The sequence below is a fragment of the Orbicella faveolata genome, unplaced genomic scaffold, assembly GCF_042242905.1.
Source record: "Orbicella faveolata isolate gen_17 unplaced genomic scaffold, um_ofav_v1 contig_25, whole genome shotgun sequence".
In the NCBI taxonomy this organism is placed as follows: Eukaryota; Metazoa; Cnidaria; class Anthozoa; order Scleractinia; family Merulinidae; genus Orbicella; species Orbicella faveolata.
In genome coordinates, this window is record NW_028301553.1 from 3,821,991 (window position 1) to 3,841,145 (window position 19,155).

The window sequence follows — 19,155 nt, forward strand, 5'->3', positions numbered from 1 at the left end:
TTGAGAAATTTCGGGCAACTTCTTGGGAAATCTCGAGCAACTTGTGGCAAGCCCTAGCACTTTGGCCTATTCTCCCACGTTCCACGTCAATAAATAGATCTCATCGGCGCAATGATGTCATCCCTGTTTTTAGGTTGTCATTTTACAATATTATGGGATATGGTAAACGTCGTTCCGGTTCATTTGTAAGATGGCGTATCAGCAACCACTGCAGCAACAGCCAGGTATTTTAACTCTCAGTTTTTTTACTTTTCCACTAAACCAAGGGTTAGTGACGTAGCTGTTAGGTAACACTTAGCTTCTGACAAATGTCATGGCCGTTTGTTGTGGAAGTAAGCTTATATTTTTGGTACTTCATGTGAAGTTTGATGGCGCAGCATTGGAAGTTCACACCCATTTTGGCCGTTTTATTTTTGTTACAGACCCAGATTTAAGGTATTAACTTTCACCAAATATTTGCTTTCTAAGGTCAATCGATCGATCGACTGAATAGTTATGTTCAGTGGTGCATTCAATCCAGTTCATAAGTAAAATTATTCTTTGTTTGTACTAGTGAACGCTGAGTCCTTGTTAACGAGTCCTTAGCTAGCCTTAAAAAGACAGCTACATGTAAGCTAATACGTTATGGTTCCACAACACAAGCAGGTAGCAATAGCTTCAAACTCTCTGCAAGAATCTCAAGCAAAGAGTGAAATATGCATGCACAGTGCTGTAAAAGTTTGATCAAAATCGTGTTTATACTCGCTTTCAGCCGTCTGGCAAGTAAACCAGTCTAAAGTTCGACAACAGGCTTTTTCAAGTACTTAAACCTAATATTACACGCTAATTATCAGTAAAATACTCAGCGGCCGATACTTAAAGTATATTTCTGATACTTTAAGATCCTTGAAATTAAAAGATTGTCGTAATATTTCACAAAGGTGTACGCAACCTTAGTTTTAGTTTATAAGTGTTATCTATATGCAAGAATCACTAATTTTATAATTTTACCTCCTGATTAAGTCTAATTTTTCTCTTCTTCACTCTTTTCTGAATATTACTTGGATATGATATTATTTATTTTTTGGCTGGCCAATATTTAGCATACTTGGTTGCTATAGTAGAGATCAATGTATGCATACATGTATGTAAAAACCACTTAAAAGCAAGACCCCTGGAAGGTTTCATAAATGACTTCTCACTGTGCTTGTGTTAGCCTGACTTGTAGGAACAACACAAGAGTAAGTACAAGCACAAGAAAAAAGTCTTCCTTTTCTTGTGGCTACACTTGTTTTTGTGTACTTCACTCCAGTTGATGCATACCTTTTGTGTCCAATGTTCTCTTGTACACGTGCTCATGCCAAGTGGGGTGCCGGATTGAAGAATGATAATTCAGTGCTTTTAGTAACAAGGTGTGAGACATAATGAGCTTTGTTCTTATTTGTGAGAACAAAATTATAAGTATGGCAAGTGGTCATCTCATGCAGGTAAAACTATTTGAACTGAACTTCTTTATAAGAACTGTTTCTGCTTAATACACTTCTCCTCATCCTTGGCTTCTGTACGATTGTACATATTTTTAGCTAGTGTCAGTAGAATTCTACTAGTACACTAATGTAAATGCTGTAATCTGATTGGTTGAGCTATTGCACACTACCAGCCATAAGTGTTCAATTTTTAGAGCTTGTCATGTCTTTTTTTCAAATAAGTAGCATAGCTCATTTATGTTTCTTGGTGTATTTTATTGCTAATCTTTATAGGAGTTCCTGGACAAGTACAGTGGATGGCAGCACCTCAGGCTCCGATGGGCTGCCCTCCAGGTCTAGAGTACCTTACTGCAATTGATCAGTTGCTCGTGCAACAACAGGTTGAGTTACTGGAAGGTAATTAAAGATAAATAAGTTAAAATATATTGTCTAATAATATAGACTGACAGGTAAACAAATAATCTAGTGAGACAGTCAGTCCATCAGTCAGTCAGTTAGACAGACAGACAGACAGTCAGTGACTATCGATCAGTCAGTGTAAAATGGGATTGACACGCCTACGTGACTCCTATGGTTCTTGACATTTACCGTTCTCTTTTTGGTCTCTTGACCTTTCTTTGCTTCTCACGTGTTTATCAAGGGCACTTAATGTTGTGTTAAATTAGGAGGAATTTTAAGTAGAGGAGCCATTAGACTGTTCTTTAGCAAATATCTAGGGATCATAAGTTTCTGCATGGTTTCTGCCGTTATCTGCATGTCGCTTTGCAGAGTTTGACACTGTCTAATTTGCCTTGTGTTTGTATGTTTAAGCTCATTTTAGTTGGACAGTCATTTAGCTGTTAGTCAGTCAATCAGTCATCCCCATTGTAATCTGTTGGTCATCCCTTGGTGAGTTTCTAATAAACAATTAGATGATGAGCTCAAGATTTCTACTGTGTGATAGTTGACGAGGACGCACCCCGAGACAACTATCATGCGTGGAAATTGAGAGCAAATAATCTAATTGTTTTAGAATAAATCTACTAGTCATTCAAAACTTTATCTAAAGCCTCTCTACAGACACTTCGAAAACGCCGAGAAGGGGACGTCATTTTGGTAACAAGGGTATACTGCTATGCTACTTGCTATCTACCACGGAATAGATAGTGAGTAGCATAGCCAATCAGAGAACTGCATTTGTGATAGAACGCTAGTAGATTTATACTAATGATCAATATAATATTGTAAACCCCCTCTGTGTAAATGGCTAATACCAAATCAGCAGGTATTGTATGACACATCTGATCTAATTTATTGCATGTAGGTCTTGTTCTTTGGCATGATGCATTTCTGACTTGATCCAACTTTTTTTGTTCTGATCAGCTTTTACTGGATTTGAAACAAACAACAAGTACAAGATATGTAATGCCATGGGTCAACAAGTCTACTTTGCCGCTGAAGGTAATGCTGCCAGTAACAGATATCAACAACAGAGGAACTTATTCAAGTATCTCTGGATTCATACAATGTAGTTTACCTTAAAGTACCTTTTGTTAATCTCCCCAAAAATGACAACCCCATCAGTATTTGTGATCAGTCAATGCATAGTTTGTCAATGACGTGGCTAAGAACTGTCTGTGGGCTAATTTCACTGACTGATTGAGACCGGGGGCAGGGCATTCTTGGGTTTCACACGACATCACAAGCTTTGCTCAAATCAGTGTCCGCCATGTTGGTGTCCCTCAGGTGTCAAATTTATGCTAATAATAGTCCATTTCTACAGTGAATCGCTCTATTATTTCGGCAACTACATGAATATCCAGGAAGACAAAATCGATAAAAGTACCACGCATTCATCTAAAGGTATCCCAGTGTTCTCTGAGTATGCTAAAAGCTTAGAGAGTCGAGTAAAGGAAAGATATTCGCAAAAGATCTCGGTCATTGGTGTTGACCCGGCAAGCATACCAACCAAGCAGTTCAGTCCAGAATGCTTGCCTCCTGTGGAAGTCTTGGACTTGCTGAGTTACCGCGTTCTTGAGACCAGCTTCTACACCAACAAGCAGTTCAAGGCGTTCAAGAGTCTGGAGGCATTTAACCAAATGGTGTCAGGATTTGTGACCTCAGTTGTAGGCAAAGTAATCACCGGCAAGTATGTTGTGAGAGCACATGTTCAGCATTCACAGGGTATGAATGATCCTTTAGTGAACATTTGGGTCATTTCCGAAAGCGATGGGACTATTTTGTCAGCCCATTGCTTGGGATGCAAAGTTGGACTGGCTGAGTCATGCTCACATATCACGAGTGTTTTATTTTATTTAGAGGCAACTACACGAATTCATGGTAAGCTCGCTTGCATGCAGGTAAAATGCTCATGGATTTTGCCGACATATGTCAATGAAGTGCCGTATGCGAGGGCTAAGGACATCGATTTTTCATCGGCTAAGAAGCTCAAAGAAAAGCTCAACCAGAAAATTGAGGATCTACAACAGCTGCACGCCTCCAACCACACAGCAGTTTCTAGTTCTGGGACTGCATTGGCCGGCACATCAGCGCCTCAGCACATGCAGCGCACATCGCTTCCTTCGAAAGAGGAAATGGATCAACTTTATGCCAAACTCAATCAGTGCAAAATTAAAGCAGTAACTTTAAATTTAATCAATCCTTTTGCTAAACAATTTATTGAGTTATTTTTTGTAAAAAAAAATACCTCTTAGTCGGCGCGTCGGGTATGTTATGGACGGGTCAATGGGTGAGTGAGTGAGTGAGTGAGTGAATGAGTGAGTGAGTGAGTGAGAGATGTATGTATGTCACACCAATCAGATTGGATCTACTATGAACAGCCAATCAAATTTCTTGTTGTAAAGGTAAATGGTACGTGAGAAACACAAGGTATGTATAACCACAAGGACTTTGGTAATTGAAAAATAAAGAGTGACGTGTATGTTGCCGGTTTGTGATTTTTAGTCCGGTTTGGAGGGGAGTGTGACAGTTACATACGTACGTTGGGTTGTTTTAGAGTGCATAATTTTCAGTGTAATGGTGGCTAGTTATGAACGAGATGAGTCTTGAGTTTTGAAGCAGTTCATGAGTAGTAGGCAAATGGCATGAGATATTTTTATTTTTAATTACAAAGGGTAACTTGATACTTTTGTTTTTCACAAGGAGTTAATTCAATTAGAGGTCACGAATCGTCGGTTCTAGTTCTTAGGACATGTTTTAGAGGAGACGAGACTATTTAGATTTGAAGCAGTTCTAACGTTTACAATAGTAAGTGCAGGTAACGATTGTTTTGTTCTTATTGCATCCAAATATAACGAGATATTTTTATTTTTTAGTTACACTGGGTAATTTGACACTTTTGTTTTTCACAAGGTAGTAAATTCAATTAGAGCTGACGAATCGTCACCACTTGTTCCCACGAGATGTTTGCTATTTTTAGTTACAAATAGTAACTCGACACGATTGTTTTGTTCTTATTGCATGCAAATATAACGAGATATTTTTATTTTCTAGTTAAAATGGGTAATTTGACACTCTTGTTTTTCATATGGGAGTAAATTCAATTAGAGCTTACAAGTTATCGGCTATTGTTCCCAGGATATTAAACAAAAAAGAAGCTTTCATTTCTAGAGTGTTTTTACGTCTCTGCAGTAGCAGTTTAATATTTTTATTTGATGGGCATTTTATGACATTCTTTTCAGTCCGATATTTTTAAAGGTAAAAAGTATGAAAACTGTTCAAATGTTCTTTGAAGACTGTGTGGCACCAAGTTAAAGTGCAATTTAATTAAATCAGACTTTCAACGTGTCAGAGAGGTTTTTTTCTCTTTCTTTAAATTTTCAGTGAAGTAGTGTTGTTGCGTTGTGTTGTGTAAAAAGGGTAAACTTACTACTCGTATAAAATAAGAAAAGTTCTCTTAACTTGAGTATTTTTGAGCAAAATTCCTCTTGGGGCCTGGAAGGGTTCCCGAGGGGGTACTCCCAGAAAAATTGGTTGGGGGTGTGTGGCCCGCTTCCCAAAACCCTTACCCTGTTTATGACCAAAATCTGCGATATTCCTTACCCTATTTATGACCTGACCAAAAATTCGAAACCCTATTTACGACCTGACCCTCAAATCAAAACCCTGTTTCAGACCTGCGTTATAATTAGCTCCCTAGTTCAAACCAATGTTAAATTACCGTAAACATATAAATTTGTGACGGGCTTTTGTTGATTTTCTTTTCGATAATGATGAAAAAGAAGCTTCTTCTTAAAGCATACCCATATCAAGGCTAGAGTGCAAAAACCGTACCCTATTTATGACCAAAATGGCCAAAATCAGCTAAAATCGATACCCTATTTATGACCAAAACGGCTGAAAAACCATACCCTTCGGGGCTGCACAGACCTATATAGCCCATATAAGGGAGTCCCCCCCCCCCCCCGGGGGAAGGGCTACGTGATAGGTGAGTGAGGGAGTTATGCATGTGCGCGTGTCAGACCAATCACAGTGTGGGTTGTATCAAAGAACGAATAAAATTGCCTGTTAGAAAATAAGATGGTATCTACATTAATCTGGAGACGTGTCAGATTACTGTAGTTTGTTCAGTCAAACATTTTATGGCTTACTATTTAGTTATCTTACCATTACCGATGTAACATCGTATGTACATCATAGACTCCCAGTTTCTTTCTTACTGTACATTGTACATCGCAACCAAAAAAACTTGTCAAATCAACCAAATCATTACTGTAAACAGTCCCATGAATGCTCCTATCTCCGAGACTTATAGTTCACAAAAAAATAACTCTTGCACGCCTTGCGTGCCTATGTTCAACCAAAGCCGCTCTGTTCTGGTAGTTTCAGAGCTGCTTCATGCGGATAATTTGAGCCTTGGCTATTCGGAACTGTTGGCGTAATGCATTCAAGTACAGTTAAACATTTCAGCAGAGCAAATCAAGCTGGTAGAGGAAACCACCAGGGCTCCATCAAAAGGTACAGGCTTTTTTAAGCATTGTGCTGGAAGAATTGGCACAAACTGAACACCGCTTGTAGTCAAACGTGGCTGCAAACATGAGGATGCCACCATTCAGGCCTATGAAACAGTCATGAAAAAGAGTCATACCAACTTTCAGGTGAAGAAATGTGGGTTGTTTATCAATCAGGAATACCCATTTCTACATGCCACTCCAGATTTCCTCACTTCTTGTGATTGCTGTGGAGTGGGGTGTGGGGAAGTGAAATGCCCTCTCTGTATCCAAGATGCCAATTTTGAGGATTATGCTGCTCTATGGAACTCCTGTCTAGTTACTACGGATGGTGGAGTTTTCAAACTTAAGAGGTCACATAATTATTATTTTCAAGTTCAACAGCAGTTATTCACTCTGAAAGAGAGGAGGCATACTGACTTTATTGTTTATGCTATTGACAAAAAGGGCAATGTCCACTTTGTAATGGAAAGAATTTTACCTGATGTCTGGCATTGGGATACAGTACTTCCAAAACTCGAAGCCTTCTGGAGAATTTGTGTACCTGAAGTTTAAGGTCACTGGTACACAAGAAGGTGCATAGTAGAAGTGAAGGGGCCTGATGATGGTAGCATATGTTTTTGTAGAACTGTGCCTGATGGGGAAACAATTTCATGCAGTAATGAGGATTGCCCATATGGCAAGTTTCACCCATCATGCCTGTCTCTTTCTAATGTGACAATCCCTTAAAAGTGGTACTGTCCTCACCGCTCAAGATTACAGCAATTCAAGAGACATTCAAGGAAGCAAACTACAGGCAAGGCGAAAGGCAAAGCATCAGTCTCAGCTGTGTCTACTCAAGCTTCTTTGTGTGATACTATTTGTATCTGCAAAGTGAAAGCCACTACTGCAGACAGACTTGTAGAATGTCATGGCTCAAACTGTACTAATGGGAAGTTCTTTCACTTGCAATGCCTAGGGCTAAAGAGGATGCCAACCAATCACAAGACAACCAGGAGGTGCTATATATACCACACAACAATAAAGACCAATGCAGTCCCTCCTACTACTTCAACACCTACCACTTGTTTTTTCTTTTGAAGATGATGATGCTGTTACTGTTGTTACAACTGGTCAGAAATCAGAACAAGACAGGAGCTCTTGCAACTCTAACACAAGATCATTTTGATCTGATATGCAACCCACGTGGATGGCTAGATTGTGATATCATACAACAAGCTAACATTGTGTTGTATAATGAAAACCTGAACATTGAAGGGTTCCAGCGACCAACTCTTGGACCCGTCCGTAACTTTGACATTGTGTCTGGGGAATTGTGTCTGGGGAATTTGTAAATTCTTCACATTGGCAATAGCCATTGGGTATGTGTGAGCTCTATCGGGTGCCCTCCGGGACATGTGAAACTTTATGACAGCCTTTACAATGATGCTATCAGTCAGGAAATTGAGCAACAAACTAATGATTTACTGGGAGGTAGATTATTGTCCCTAGTCCCTGCTTCCGTTCGGCAGCAAGGTAATGGTAGTGATTGTGGTATTTTTGTTATCGCATTTGCTGCTTGTCTAGTCTTTGGAATTGACCCACGTCATGTAAATTTTGATGTTCCAACCATGAGACCTCACCCGGCAGCTTTTCTCAGGAATAAAAAAATCAGTTTGTTTCCTTCAACTTAGAGCAATTTTACATGACTGCCTTTTGGTGTAATTTGCAATTCATAAAAATGGCAGTATTCAGACACATTTTTTGAGCATGTGCTTTGATGACATTTTTATTATCCTAGATGTAATGGTTGACAAATATTATTGAAAGTAAAAACTGCTAAAAGGTTTCTTGCAATGAAAGGCTAAACACTTTGCCTGTGTTTTCTCAATGGTGTCATAAGGTACACATTCAAGCTACAAATAGAAAATTATAGGGATACGAGCCTCTATATCTGCATACAGTATGTTCCTATTATTATAAGAAAATATAAGGTATTATATATTGTTCTTAAGATAGAAAGCAAAAATTGTGACTCCTAACATTTAGAACCTCCTTATGGGAGTCTAAATCTAGATTCTGAATGTCAAGGGAATAATAGATAGATTTTCTGGAATAACCCAGAATGGGATATCACTGCATTTTTTTATTCCAAGCAAATCTATATCACCAGAAATAGATGATGGGTTGAAGCATACATTTTTTTTTGTTTTGATTTTGCTCATGCAAATGAATATTTTGCAACAGGTCACTAAAAAAATCTCTTACAGGTTTCTACCCAACTATGTTTCTCATATAGCCAAATCGAAAATGGAGGTATGTTTTATTTAACACTGCACATTACATGTATTTTTCAAGAAACAAAACATTTGAAGTAAAATAAACCAATGTGATAACCTTGTATCACTATAACAAGAAAATTTGGCAAACTTTAACTATGTATACCCCCTATCTTCAGACTCATGGTGATGTTCTATTGTTCAGTTCCAGAAAATATCCATACTCCCCCCACAGAAGGGATTGGAATTTCCTGTAGGGTGGGGGGTTCTGTAAGACCAAAAAATTTAAGGAAATGTATGATATTTTCTGATATTTTCTGGAACTACACAGTTTATTTCTAAATATTTCTTTGGGTTTAGGGGGGTAATTTCAAAATTGACACCAACCCAAAAATATTACACTGCCCGAATCCAAGAACTTGTGTAGGGTCTTCATGCAGCCTGCGTGGTTCCTTAGGTCAAAATTTGTTAGCTCAGGCCTATCAAAAACCAGCCAGTAGGGACCGGTCATTATTTACAGGGACAACTGTGCTGGAGAAAAACCTCACAAGGTTTAAATTTTTTTTCTAAAAAATCTTCCAGACCATAGGATTTTTGAAAGCTCAACTGTGCAGGGGTACAAAAATTTGAGTGCATTTACTAAAATGTTGATTTGCACATGCTGTTTTATGCCTCAACCCTCTCAAACATATTACAAAGAATAATATACAAGGTACGAAAAACTTGAGCCAAAATTTATAGAAAAGTCAGCAAATGGGGCATGGAAAAAAATCTGAAAAGGGAGAGTACTTTCTCCAGCCCAGCACTCCCCATATGTAATAACTGGTCCCTTATATCTACTGAGCTTCAAATGCAATGATAACTTAATGGTCTCCTTAATCAAAGGGTACAATAGGTGGACAGAAATTAACTAGTGCTGTGCAGATTCTCACAATATGGTCAGTAAGTGGGATGTGGCGCTCAACTGGCCCATTTGGGTTACAAGCTAAATATTCTGTTGGCAATGTACCTTCTAAGATCGTATATTTCCTTCTAAGAAGTCCAATTACTACCATGTGGATTCATACACTAGCTACACCCCTTGTATTTTCCACATCTACTGGATCCAGCTGACTCTTTCCCTTTGTAATGCTGGTATCTCCAATTTTGCTTGTTTCAATCCCACACTTTCAGAAATCGTAAATCCGCGTTCAGCCATAACCATATCACCTGGAAGCAACTTTTCGAGAAAGCCACAGTTCTCTGTCAGGAACTTATCAGAAGTCCTGCCCCCCCCCCCCCCCCCCCCTAGGCTTCTGATGCATAGGACACAGTCCCCTGAGGTGTTATACCAATAAGTAGCTTGATGGTGTTGTAATGTTTATAACTGGAAAATGTTTGTGCCGTGGCTAAAAGGTTAGTTGGCTTCTCAATAAACACTTCGAAGCAATCAATTACCACAGTGACTTTTTCCCAAAGGAATACATCAAACATTGTGGCATGGTCCTCCTCAATTGCTCCCTCTCAGGTCATGAAATTAAGGGAAATAGCCTTGTGTCCATAACCACTGGCCATGAAGAAAAAATCTGTGATGCAGTAGAATGAGAAACTTTGAAGTGGTAAGCAAGGTCCTGAAGTGGCATGTTCAATCGAAGTTTCATCAACGTAGTCACAAACTCTTGGAACCTATCTAATGATAGAGTCTTGCGAGTGACATATGGTGAAACATGCTCAAAGACAACCATCAGAATTTCGAGGGATGTTAGTCCCATATAAAACAGCACTTTACTGTCAGAGTCAAAGAAATCTCTCATTGGCGCTTGATATCCTTTTCTGAAGAACATATCATATTCAAACTCATTGGTCTGACAGCTAGAATCACTGGTTGTAGCTTCTTTCCAAACTGGGTTAGCTGTGTGTTGTCTTGCTTCTATGGAATCAGTTTTCAAATCAGGTAGTAGTGGGTTTTCTGGTGTTGTGTTTTTGTCCAATTCGTAAACATCCAATTCTAGAGCTACACTCACGGTTTCTAATCCCTCTGAATGCTGTTCAACTTCACAAGCTGAAGAAGTTGGCTCGCTGAAATCTATTTTTGCGATTGGAACACCGCTTTCGTCCACACGTTTCTTCTCAGCAGCTTTGAGCTTGGCTTGCTCGATCGCTTGTTGTCTTCTTTTCTTAGCTCTCAAAGCTCTTTCGGCTGCATTTTCGTGGTCTTTTTCTACATATTTCTTCTTTCCAAGGGCAACATTTGGAACCCAATCAGCATGAAATTGATCCCAATCTGGTGCTGGCTCTCCGAAGACGAAGTGTTTGCTACAAACTCGTTCACTCTCTAGCACTCGCTTGTTTGTAGCATTGCCGCGACTCACTGCAGAAATTCACTCGTTTCTCCTCCTAGCCATGAGTTCCTCCTGGTCTTCCCCTTGATTTGTAATAATCTCAGGTATATGAAAAAAAGCCTAAGTCTTTATGCTTTCCACATTTGCTCAAACAGCCGACAACAACGCATAAAACCATCCCTACTTTCCCACATGAACTCTTCTTTGGATACGGTTTGTTTACACTTGAGGGACACCAAGATGGCAGATAGTAACTGTTGCTAAGCTATTGGTCACATGGGTGAAACCTAAGAATTCTTCATAGTTTCATGCAGGGAAGCTCTGCCCTGAGATTCAACACCTCACACTTGTATATATACCAGTTTTAAGGAAGAGGTGCCCCTGTTATATACCTTTAATTGAAAAAAATGTACCCCTTTCACATCTGGCTAAGGAAACAAAGACTTTGAAGGACCACGGTCCAGACTAGGGGCGTGACGCATTCATGAGCCTACTTAGTTTTTTCTCAGCAATATGTCTTGTTTCTTGTGCCCACTTTACTTGACAGATCTTACATCCAAGTGAATGAGTAAATATAGGGACCAGCCAGGATTAGGCTGAAAAAATGACGGACTCTTATTGTCAAGTATCTGAACACAACAGTTATCTTGTAGACACTGATTGTTGCACCCGACAATGCTGTGGCCCTGGTCGTCCCTTTGAAATGAGAATCTTTGACAACATGCAGAGAGAAGTTATTCACCTCTCCCGACCCCTCCGGTGTCAGTGCTGCTGTTGCCCTTGCTGTCTTCAGGAAATTGAAATACAGTCTCCACCGGGGACGGTTGTTGGTTATGTGGAGCAAAAGTAAGTCAAAACAACATCATTAATTTAACAACTATAAAATAAAAAGAGAAAAAAGTAAGTAAAAATGCAATATTGCTGAAAACAGTTGCATATCTGCAACATTACATTTCTGTGCAAGCCACACTAGTATGAAGCCTGTACAAAGGGGATACAGAAAGTCTGCACTGCAGCTGTGTATACATATATACTGATTAGCTGAAAACTTCAACATCTCTGCCAGGCAAACCCCCACATATTTGACCTTTTGGTGTTTTGGTTCACATTTTCCTCTCCTAGGTCAAAATGGGTGTTCAGATGCCCCACCTTTGGGCTATATTAAGCAATCAGATTTCCCCTACATCTGGAATGTTTAACAGCAAAAATAAGTTCTAGAAGAGATGAAAATTGACCTGCAATTCATGTGTACCAAGTATTATTTTTTATTTACAATTAGAATATAAAAAAGATTAAAATTTTTCACAAGCAATTTAATTTAACCACATTACCTATTCTGTAGCAGTGATTGTTAAGACGGACTCCACTCAAAGTTTGAGCAATAAGTGCAAAAATTATTTACTAAAAATCTACTCATAGCACGGTAACTTTTGGAGTTCTATTTTAAAAATCTCACTTTAGTTCATTTCTCTAAGTGACCCCACGATTAAATTCTCAAGTGCTCTCGAGAAAGTTAATGTCAAACCTTGTAAGAATGCTTAAAGCGTGTGTTATTGTGTTTTCAACTAGCATGAAACATCTGTTTTAATTGGAGTATGGATAACTTCAAGTTCATTATTATCTCTCGCAGGGTCAGCTTGACAGCTTACGTCTCGATAAGTTCTTCTTAACTGTATTCAAAACATTACCATGCCATGAGATTTATTTGGTAACTCAATTTTTTCCATTGTTGCTTCAATGTTCTGTGGAAATCATCTTAACATTTTGGTTTCATAACTACAGGTGGACATGGTGGAAAGCAAAGCTGGAAATTCAAGATGCACAGCGTCAGCCCATTATGGTGATCAATGGACCATGTTGTCCTTGCAGCTGTGGATCAGATGTTGAATTCCCTGTGAGTTCCTTGGATCAGTTATTATTAATAGTGATACTGACATTGAGGCCATTGAAATCTAAATTTTTGTTCACTTTTTATCAATGGTGGTTTGAAGGTTTAACAAAAAAAAATATTTCAAATATGACACCAGTTTGCTAGATGGCAAGCTTTGCAAATCAGCTCACAAATTCTTTAACTTTTTCAAACTTTTAAACCTCCAGATGGTCTCAAAATTGTTAATGAAACAAACTTCAATGTGATCTGTTCATTTCTGACAATGATCATCTTTTATGGCTGACAAGGTCATGGGACAAGCTATACAAAAGGACAGATCTTGTAATCAGTGGGTGTTTTTGTTTTCACTTAATAAACAGTAATAAATTACATTTCTTATTTTGCCTGTAGCTGTTATTTTTGTACGTACAAGTTTAAATTGTAAGTAGTTTCAGCAGTGTTTTGCTGTGTGTTCAGTGTTAAATAATTATCTGTTCTCTTTTTGGAACTATTTATTAGGTACATGTATCTGATTATACTATGCAAGTATATTAACTATGACATCATGAATAAAATAATGTAGCTGATGAGGTCATGTGCTGTTTTTGCAGGTCAATTCTCTGGATGGAAGCAGTGAAATTGGAATGATAACCAAACAGTGGAGTGGATTTGCACGGGAATTTTTTACTGATGCTGAAAATTTTGGAATTCGATGTAAGAATTAACCAATAATATTGACTTCTGTCGTTGTTGTGGAGGCACGGTGGCCTCATGGTCAGTGCTCTCATTTCTGGATTGAGCAGTCCTGGTCTGAGTCCTGGCCAGGGACACAGTGTTGTGTTCTTGGGCAAGACACTTCACTCTCACAGTGCCTCTCTCCACCCAGGTGTACAAATGGGTTCTGGCAAACTTAATGCTGGGGGTAACACTGCAATGGACTAGCATCCCATCCAGGGGGAAGTAGAAATACTCCTATTCATTTCATGCTAGAGAAACCGGGATGAGTTCTGGCCTGATGGGCCACTTGGCTCGTATACAGACTTCACCATTTTGTATTTACTTGTTATTTAATAGCTATATCACCCTGTCATCTTATCTAGTATCATGAGCAAGCTACATACAGTACCTATAGTTCTTTGCATACTTTTGGGGCCTATTTTTTTCTTTCACAGTTGTAACATTACCCTTTTTAGTGCAGAGTACGGAATCCGATAAGGGACAATCCCAAAATATTTTTCAAATCTGAAAAAAAATTTTCAAATCCGAATAAAATATTTCAAATCACAATGTTCTTTGGAAATCATTTTTGGACAATTAATCAAATCTAAAAAACTATTACAAATCCGAATAAAATTATTGGATCCACAAATACCTTTTTACAAATCCGAAATCCAGAAAAATATTTTGTCATATGATACTTACGCCAGCAGTCAGCCAGCGTCAGAGGTATTCCCCACTATTCCAAAATGGCGGATGAACAAGAGAAAAGAGTTCAGGATCATTTAGAATATAAAGTACAATGTTCTGTTATAAGCTTAAGTGTCGAAGCCAATTTGGAAGCAATGAGAAATTCTGCCGTCGGCATGGAACGCTTAACGGAAGTGAACAAGAAAGTATGTATCCTTCTCTTCAAAGTCCTTACCTTTATGAAAATCCCATGGTATTCTACCAGAAAGTGAACAATGGTCTCGTAACAAAATCCCCTTTCAGAGTACATGTAATGTTCTATAGTGTTTATTTCGTCTGCGGAACTGCTCAACATACTTTCCCGTTCACGTCTCTTTAGCATTCCACACTGGAGGCAGAATTTCTCATTGCTTCCAGAATAATTCACTTTTACATTTAAGCTTATAGCAGAACACTGTACTTTATATTCTAAACAATCCTAAGCTCTTTTCTCGCGTTCAAACGCCATTTTGGAATGGCAAATAGCAGGGAATACCTCTGACGCTGGCTGACTACTGGCGCAAGTATCACACGACAGAATTATAATTTCCAAAATATTTTTCTGGATTCGACAACGTTTCTTGGATTTTCAAACTAGTTTCTCATTTGGAAAAAGGTATTTGTGGATCTAATAATTTTATTAAGATTTGCAATAGCTTTTTTAGATTCAATAAATTGCTTAAAAATGATTTCCAAAAACATCGAGATTCAAAATATTTTTTCGGGTTTGAAATTTTTTTTTTTCTGGATTTGAAAATAATTTGGGATTGTCCCTTTTCAGCTTCCGTAGCAGAGTGCACTATGGGGATGGTTTTGGGGGCCGCCATCTGCTAAGGCACTTTGGACCTAAGGCAATATGGAACTATGACAAGAAAGTGTAAACTTTAGTGTTTATTTAATTAATTAAGTTCAATTAATTAATTAGTCTAGAGGCAAGGAAAAATGTGGGGGTGAAGTGGGAAAGGTACTTGTGTTCTTAACTTAAAATATGTTCCACCTAGACCAGTTGGCTATGAATATCGCAAAGCTATATACTTGTTTCAGGTAACCCCTTGCTCTCCTTGTTTTATCTGATAAATATGTCTTTCTAATCAGTCCCACTAGACTTGGATGTCAAGTGTAAAGCCACTTTAATGGGAGCCCTGTTTCTTGTTGTAAGTAAAGTTCATTGTTTTTCTTAGTATGGAGATCATTACAAATTATGACAGTTTTGGAATACAGGACCATCCTCCTATTCTCAACTCTTCCATGTTCCTGTCTGATTTGTTATACTTTTGTGGTATTTGCTACCTTTACCAGGGCTCAACTTTCAGGAGAAAACCTTGGGGCCAGGTGACCCCTAAGTTTTCAGATTTAGTCACCAGCGAAAGTGTTTCAGTGAAAAGCGTGAAAAGTTAGTCGCCAGTGAAAAAAATTTGGTCGCATTGGCGACCCCAGTGGTTGCAACATCAAGCTCTGTTTGCAATGTTTATGTAGTTCATTCCTCTCAATTTAATGACAGGGCTCTGAATGTGGCATGTTCTTGTTAGGCTCGTACTCCATGATTATTTTTTTCAAAGTGTGATGTTGTTGAGGCTTCTCTATCCCTCTGAGAGAGAGGACTTTTAGGTGGCAACATAATGGGTCCAAGAAATGTCCAGACAGTCACTATGTATTGTGCTCTGCATGAGAATTCAGGAGTTTTGTGTTCTTACAACTGGAGCTTGTCACTTTATCTCCTGGCTGAAGTGACTGTGTAGAACTGAAGATAAAACATGTCAGGCATCTTATACCCTTTAGGAAATGAAGCAATTTGGCCTTGAAGTGTTCTCTCTAGAAGAGAAGGCCATTTTTCCTTATGTAATTTTGAGTCTTTCCCAAATGAATGTTTTCATACTGTGATTAAATTTGGAAAGATCAATCAAAGGTAATTTAATTTAACTTCTCTACTTTTCATTTTCAGGACTTTATGTTCTTTGAACACAGCAACAATTGAAGAGTAACTCATGTACATGAATTGGATTCTGAATCCAACACATGATGTGTCTTGGAGACTTAGTTTTTAGGATTTTTGAGTGTCTTAGTATAATACAAGGTTTTTTTTTCACCAGATATGTAGCTAAAGATAAATGTTGTTTAGCTGAAGTATAAAATCTGTAATAACCGGTGATAAGAATTTACATCAAAAGTATTCTGTAGCACTTATTGCTGTTGGCTGTATTAATACGTAATCTAGAAAGTTTCTGAACTATGTACCGATCAATTTGAAACTTTATATAACATCCATCCAGAACAAACCCACAGGTATTTGATTTTCCCCTCCCTTGGGCCAACAGGGGTGTTCAAATACCCCACCTTAGGGTCATTGATCAAATGCCCCTACATCTGGGACACATGACAAAAATAAGTCATGCAAAGAGAAAAGTTCACTCTTTCTATTGTGTTCCAATAATTTTTTTTTTTATATTATGTTATCAAAATATACCAGTGATTAAATTTTGATAAGCAAAATTTAGAGTTACCTCTATACATGGCACAAAACTTTGTTAGGTCTTCCTTTTCAGTCCACAATGTCATTGTCAACCAAAGAATTTGGTTGTTTTTTGATGTCTTCTTGCTTTATCCTGGAGGAATCGCTCCGTTATTAAATTCCTCAACCAAGTATCAAATTCACATCCCCGGGGGGGAGGGGGGAGGGCACATCAACAATTCAAATGCCCGGGAGGGGTGTTGCTGTTTCTATTTGATCGATAGGTTAGACCAGGAACCACTTTGTAGCGACAAGGTTCCAGTAATGATATACGGTTGTTGATGAGGCAAGTATCATTGTATTTGAAATGTTTATAAATTGTTGGGTGAAGTATACTTACGTAAGTCTACGTATAGCGTTATTTAAAGGAAGAAAAATGTTGTTAAAAAGGATTAGCATTAAGAGGGAACGTGACAGGAGAAAATATGTAGAGGAGTGCGCTAGCCTCCTACGCAGACACTTTTTGAGCCGCTCTTTACGCAATCTTCCTCCCAGGAAGATTGCATGACGAGTTCAAAGTTGCATCTGCGTAGGAGAAGTACGCTTGCTACTTGTAGGTAGAGCTAAGTGTTCTTGCAGGTAATAACTATTCGCACAGCAATTCAAAGCAACCGCAAGTGAATTTCTCTAAGAAAAGACACATTAGAATAGGAATAAATAAACGCCTTTTGTGTTAGCTGATCATCTTTTAGTAATTTGCTTGCTTGTTGTTGTACAGTTTCACCTCCCCTTTCAACCATTTTTCGTAGGCGACTAGTTATCAAAATACCGAAATCTGGTCGGAAGCCTTCGGATCTAGCACGGTAGGCAACGACAACTTCTTAAGAGCGGATGGTTTCGAATTGTCCATTGCCAGGAACCCATCATTAGGAGCGTGCAACTCCCAAACCAAGTCTCGGGATTTTTACAGACCAGGCCATTTTTAGGCTTCATTTCCCGCGAAATAGGTCAGTTCCGGTCTACATGAGCGCGCATCGGTAAGGAAAAAAATGACGGCCTCAGACATCAGTTAAAAATTAAGTCCGTGCTTGTGATTAGTCACTGAGATTCCTGCGGTGGTAGGAATTCGCTGTAAATTCAAACTTAAAATAGATCGGTCTGTGAAAACGCCGTGAAAGGACTATGGAGTAGTTGCACGCTCCTAGTGCTCGAGCTATCGTGTATAATCTCCAGTATGGAGTTACTTCTCACGATCTGACCTCACCACGGACGCTTATTGGGCATGAGACATCATATAACCTTGAAACGACGACAAACTCTGTTCGTAGGGGCGCCCCGTTATTTTTTTTGAGGGGGTCTGTGCAATTAAAAAAAAAACATTCCTGCAGAGTAAAAGCTGCTGAAAAAATTGTGCAAGGGGAGCCAGGGGAGAAAATCGAGCAAGTTCTTCCTACTATGCATGGCACAGAAAATTGTCCAACCCCCTTGTCATTTTCCACTCTCTCCTTTTAACAGTAGGCCACGTTCGATATTTCAATATTCTGACATGGCTACGAGGCTTTCAGGAAAAACTTCTATATTTGGTGGTGTCTTCTTTGTTTCCAAGTCTCTTAGGAATCGAGAGACAAAAGAAACTTGGAAAAATTTGCAATTTTGACCCGAAAGCCTCGGATCCATGTTAGAATAACTCAGTGCTATGGATTATATTATCGTGGGGTAGAGAGGCAGGAATGCTGATTTTCGGAAGGAACATAAATAGTATATCTAGTATGGCTAATACGTGGGAGAAATTTTTAATTTGAGTCAGAAAATTCTAGTTTCTGATTAGTGGGTGGAGCTAGAGGGAAAGTTACTTTAGCGACGCTCTAGTTGAAAGTGGTTATTTTACTGTTTCTTTTTTCCTTTCTGTCGGTTCTTCACGCAAGAAGTGTCATTTTCTCAAGATACTCGGCAACGTTCCCCAAAACCTCCTGGTAAAACGTTTTTTTAAACAGAGGCTGCGGAGCGTTTTGAAACATGGGAGGGCTCATCGTTAAGCCAAGCGCATACCTGTACTCGTATTTCCATACTGTCTTTTCCGTTTGCACAAACAAACTTCTTTGCGATGTCTGCAGTGTTCAATGTGTCCTTAGTAGACTTGTGACAATGCAGGAGGAGGCAGTTGTTTAGACTATCCTGCTTCATTGTGCTTCTAAGGTAGGTTGTTAGTCTTCGTAGGGCATCCGAAGTCGCCGATGCCACAGGTAATGTCAAGTACCAATTTAATGCTGCGCTAGTGATATTTTCGGCACGAAACCAGGGCTTTCTTTAGGGCCGGGCACCGGGCAATTTGACTGGATGTGAGGACAGTTTTGCCCAGCTGGTTTGACCTAGAGGAAAGTTTTTCTTGCAAAGAA

The 19,155-nt window shown here is 38.9% G+C and overlaps 1 protein-coding gene and 4 pseudogenes across 1 annotated transcript; 4 read left to right on the plus strand and 1 right to left on the minus strand.

The window, feature by feature from the left end:
- Positions 1 to 136: 136 nt before the first annotated feature.
- LOC110052814 (phospholipid scramblase 1-like) lies at positions 137 to 17,500 on the plus strand. The gene is made up of 8 exons (XM_089293229.1): positions 137 to 224; positions 1,740 to 1,862; positions 2,829 to 2,906; positions 11,648 to 11,840; positions 12,777 to 12,888; positions 13,476 to 13,578; positions 15,406 to 15,464; positions 16,253 to 17,500. Exons 1-8 carry the CDS (start codon positions 191 to 193, stop codon positions 16,283 to 16,285), a joined length of 735 nt encoding a protein of 244 aa, XP_089149355.1. The 5' UTR covers positions 137 to 190; the 3' UTR covers positions 16,286 to 17,500.
- LOC149108610 (uncharacterized) lies at positions 2,913 to 4,106 on the plus strand (annotated as a pseudogene).
- On the plus strand, positions 6,471 to 8,814 carry LOC149108611 (uncharacterized; annotated as a pseudogene).
- Positions 7,366 to 9,407, plus strand: LOC149108612 (uncharacterized; annotated as a pseudogene).
- On the minus strand, positions 9,435 to 10,643 carry LOC110052813 (uncharacterized; annotated as a pseudogene).
- Positions 17,501 to 19,155: the final 1,655 nt, after the last annotated feature.

What these genes read in the sequence shown, in the direction of transcription:
- LOC110052814 (XM_089293229.1), top strand. Translation starts at nt 191, where the DNA reads ATGGCGTATCAGCAACCACTGCAGCAACAGCCAG. An exon ending in ACAGGTTGAGTTACTGGAAG is followed by an intron (nt 1,863 to 2,828) that starts GTAATTAAAGAT and finishes TGTTCTGATCAG; the next exon opens with CTTTTACTGGATTTGAAACA. An exon ending in AGTCTACTTTGCCGCTGAAG is followed by an intron (nt 2,907 to 11,647) that starts GTAATGCTGCCA and finishes GTTATCTTGTAG; the next exon opens with ACACTGATTGTTGCACCCGA.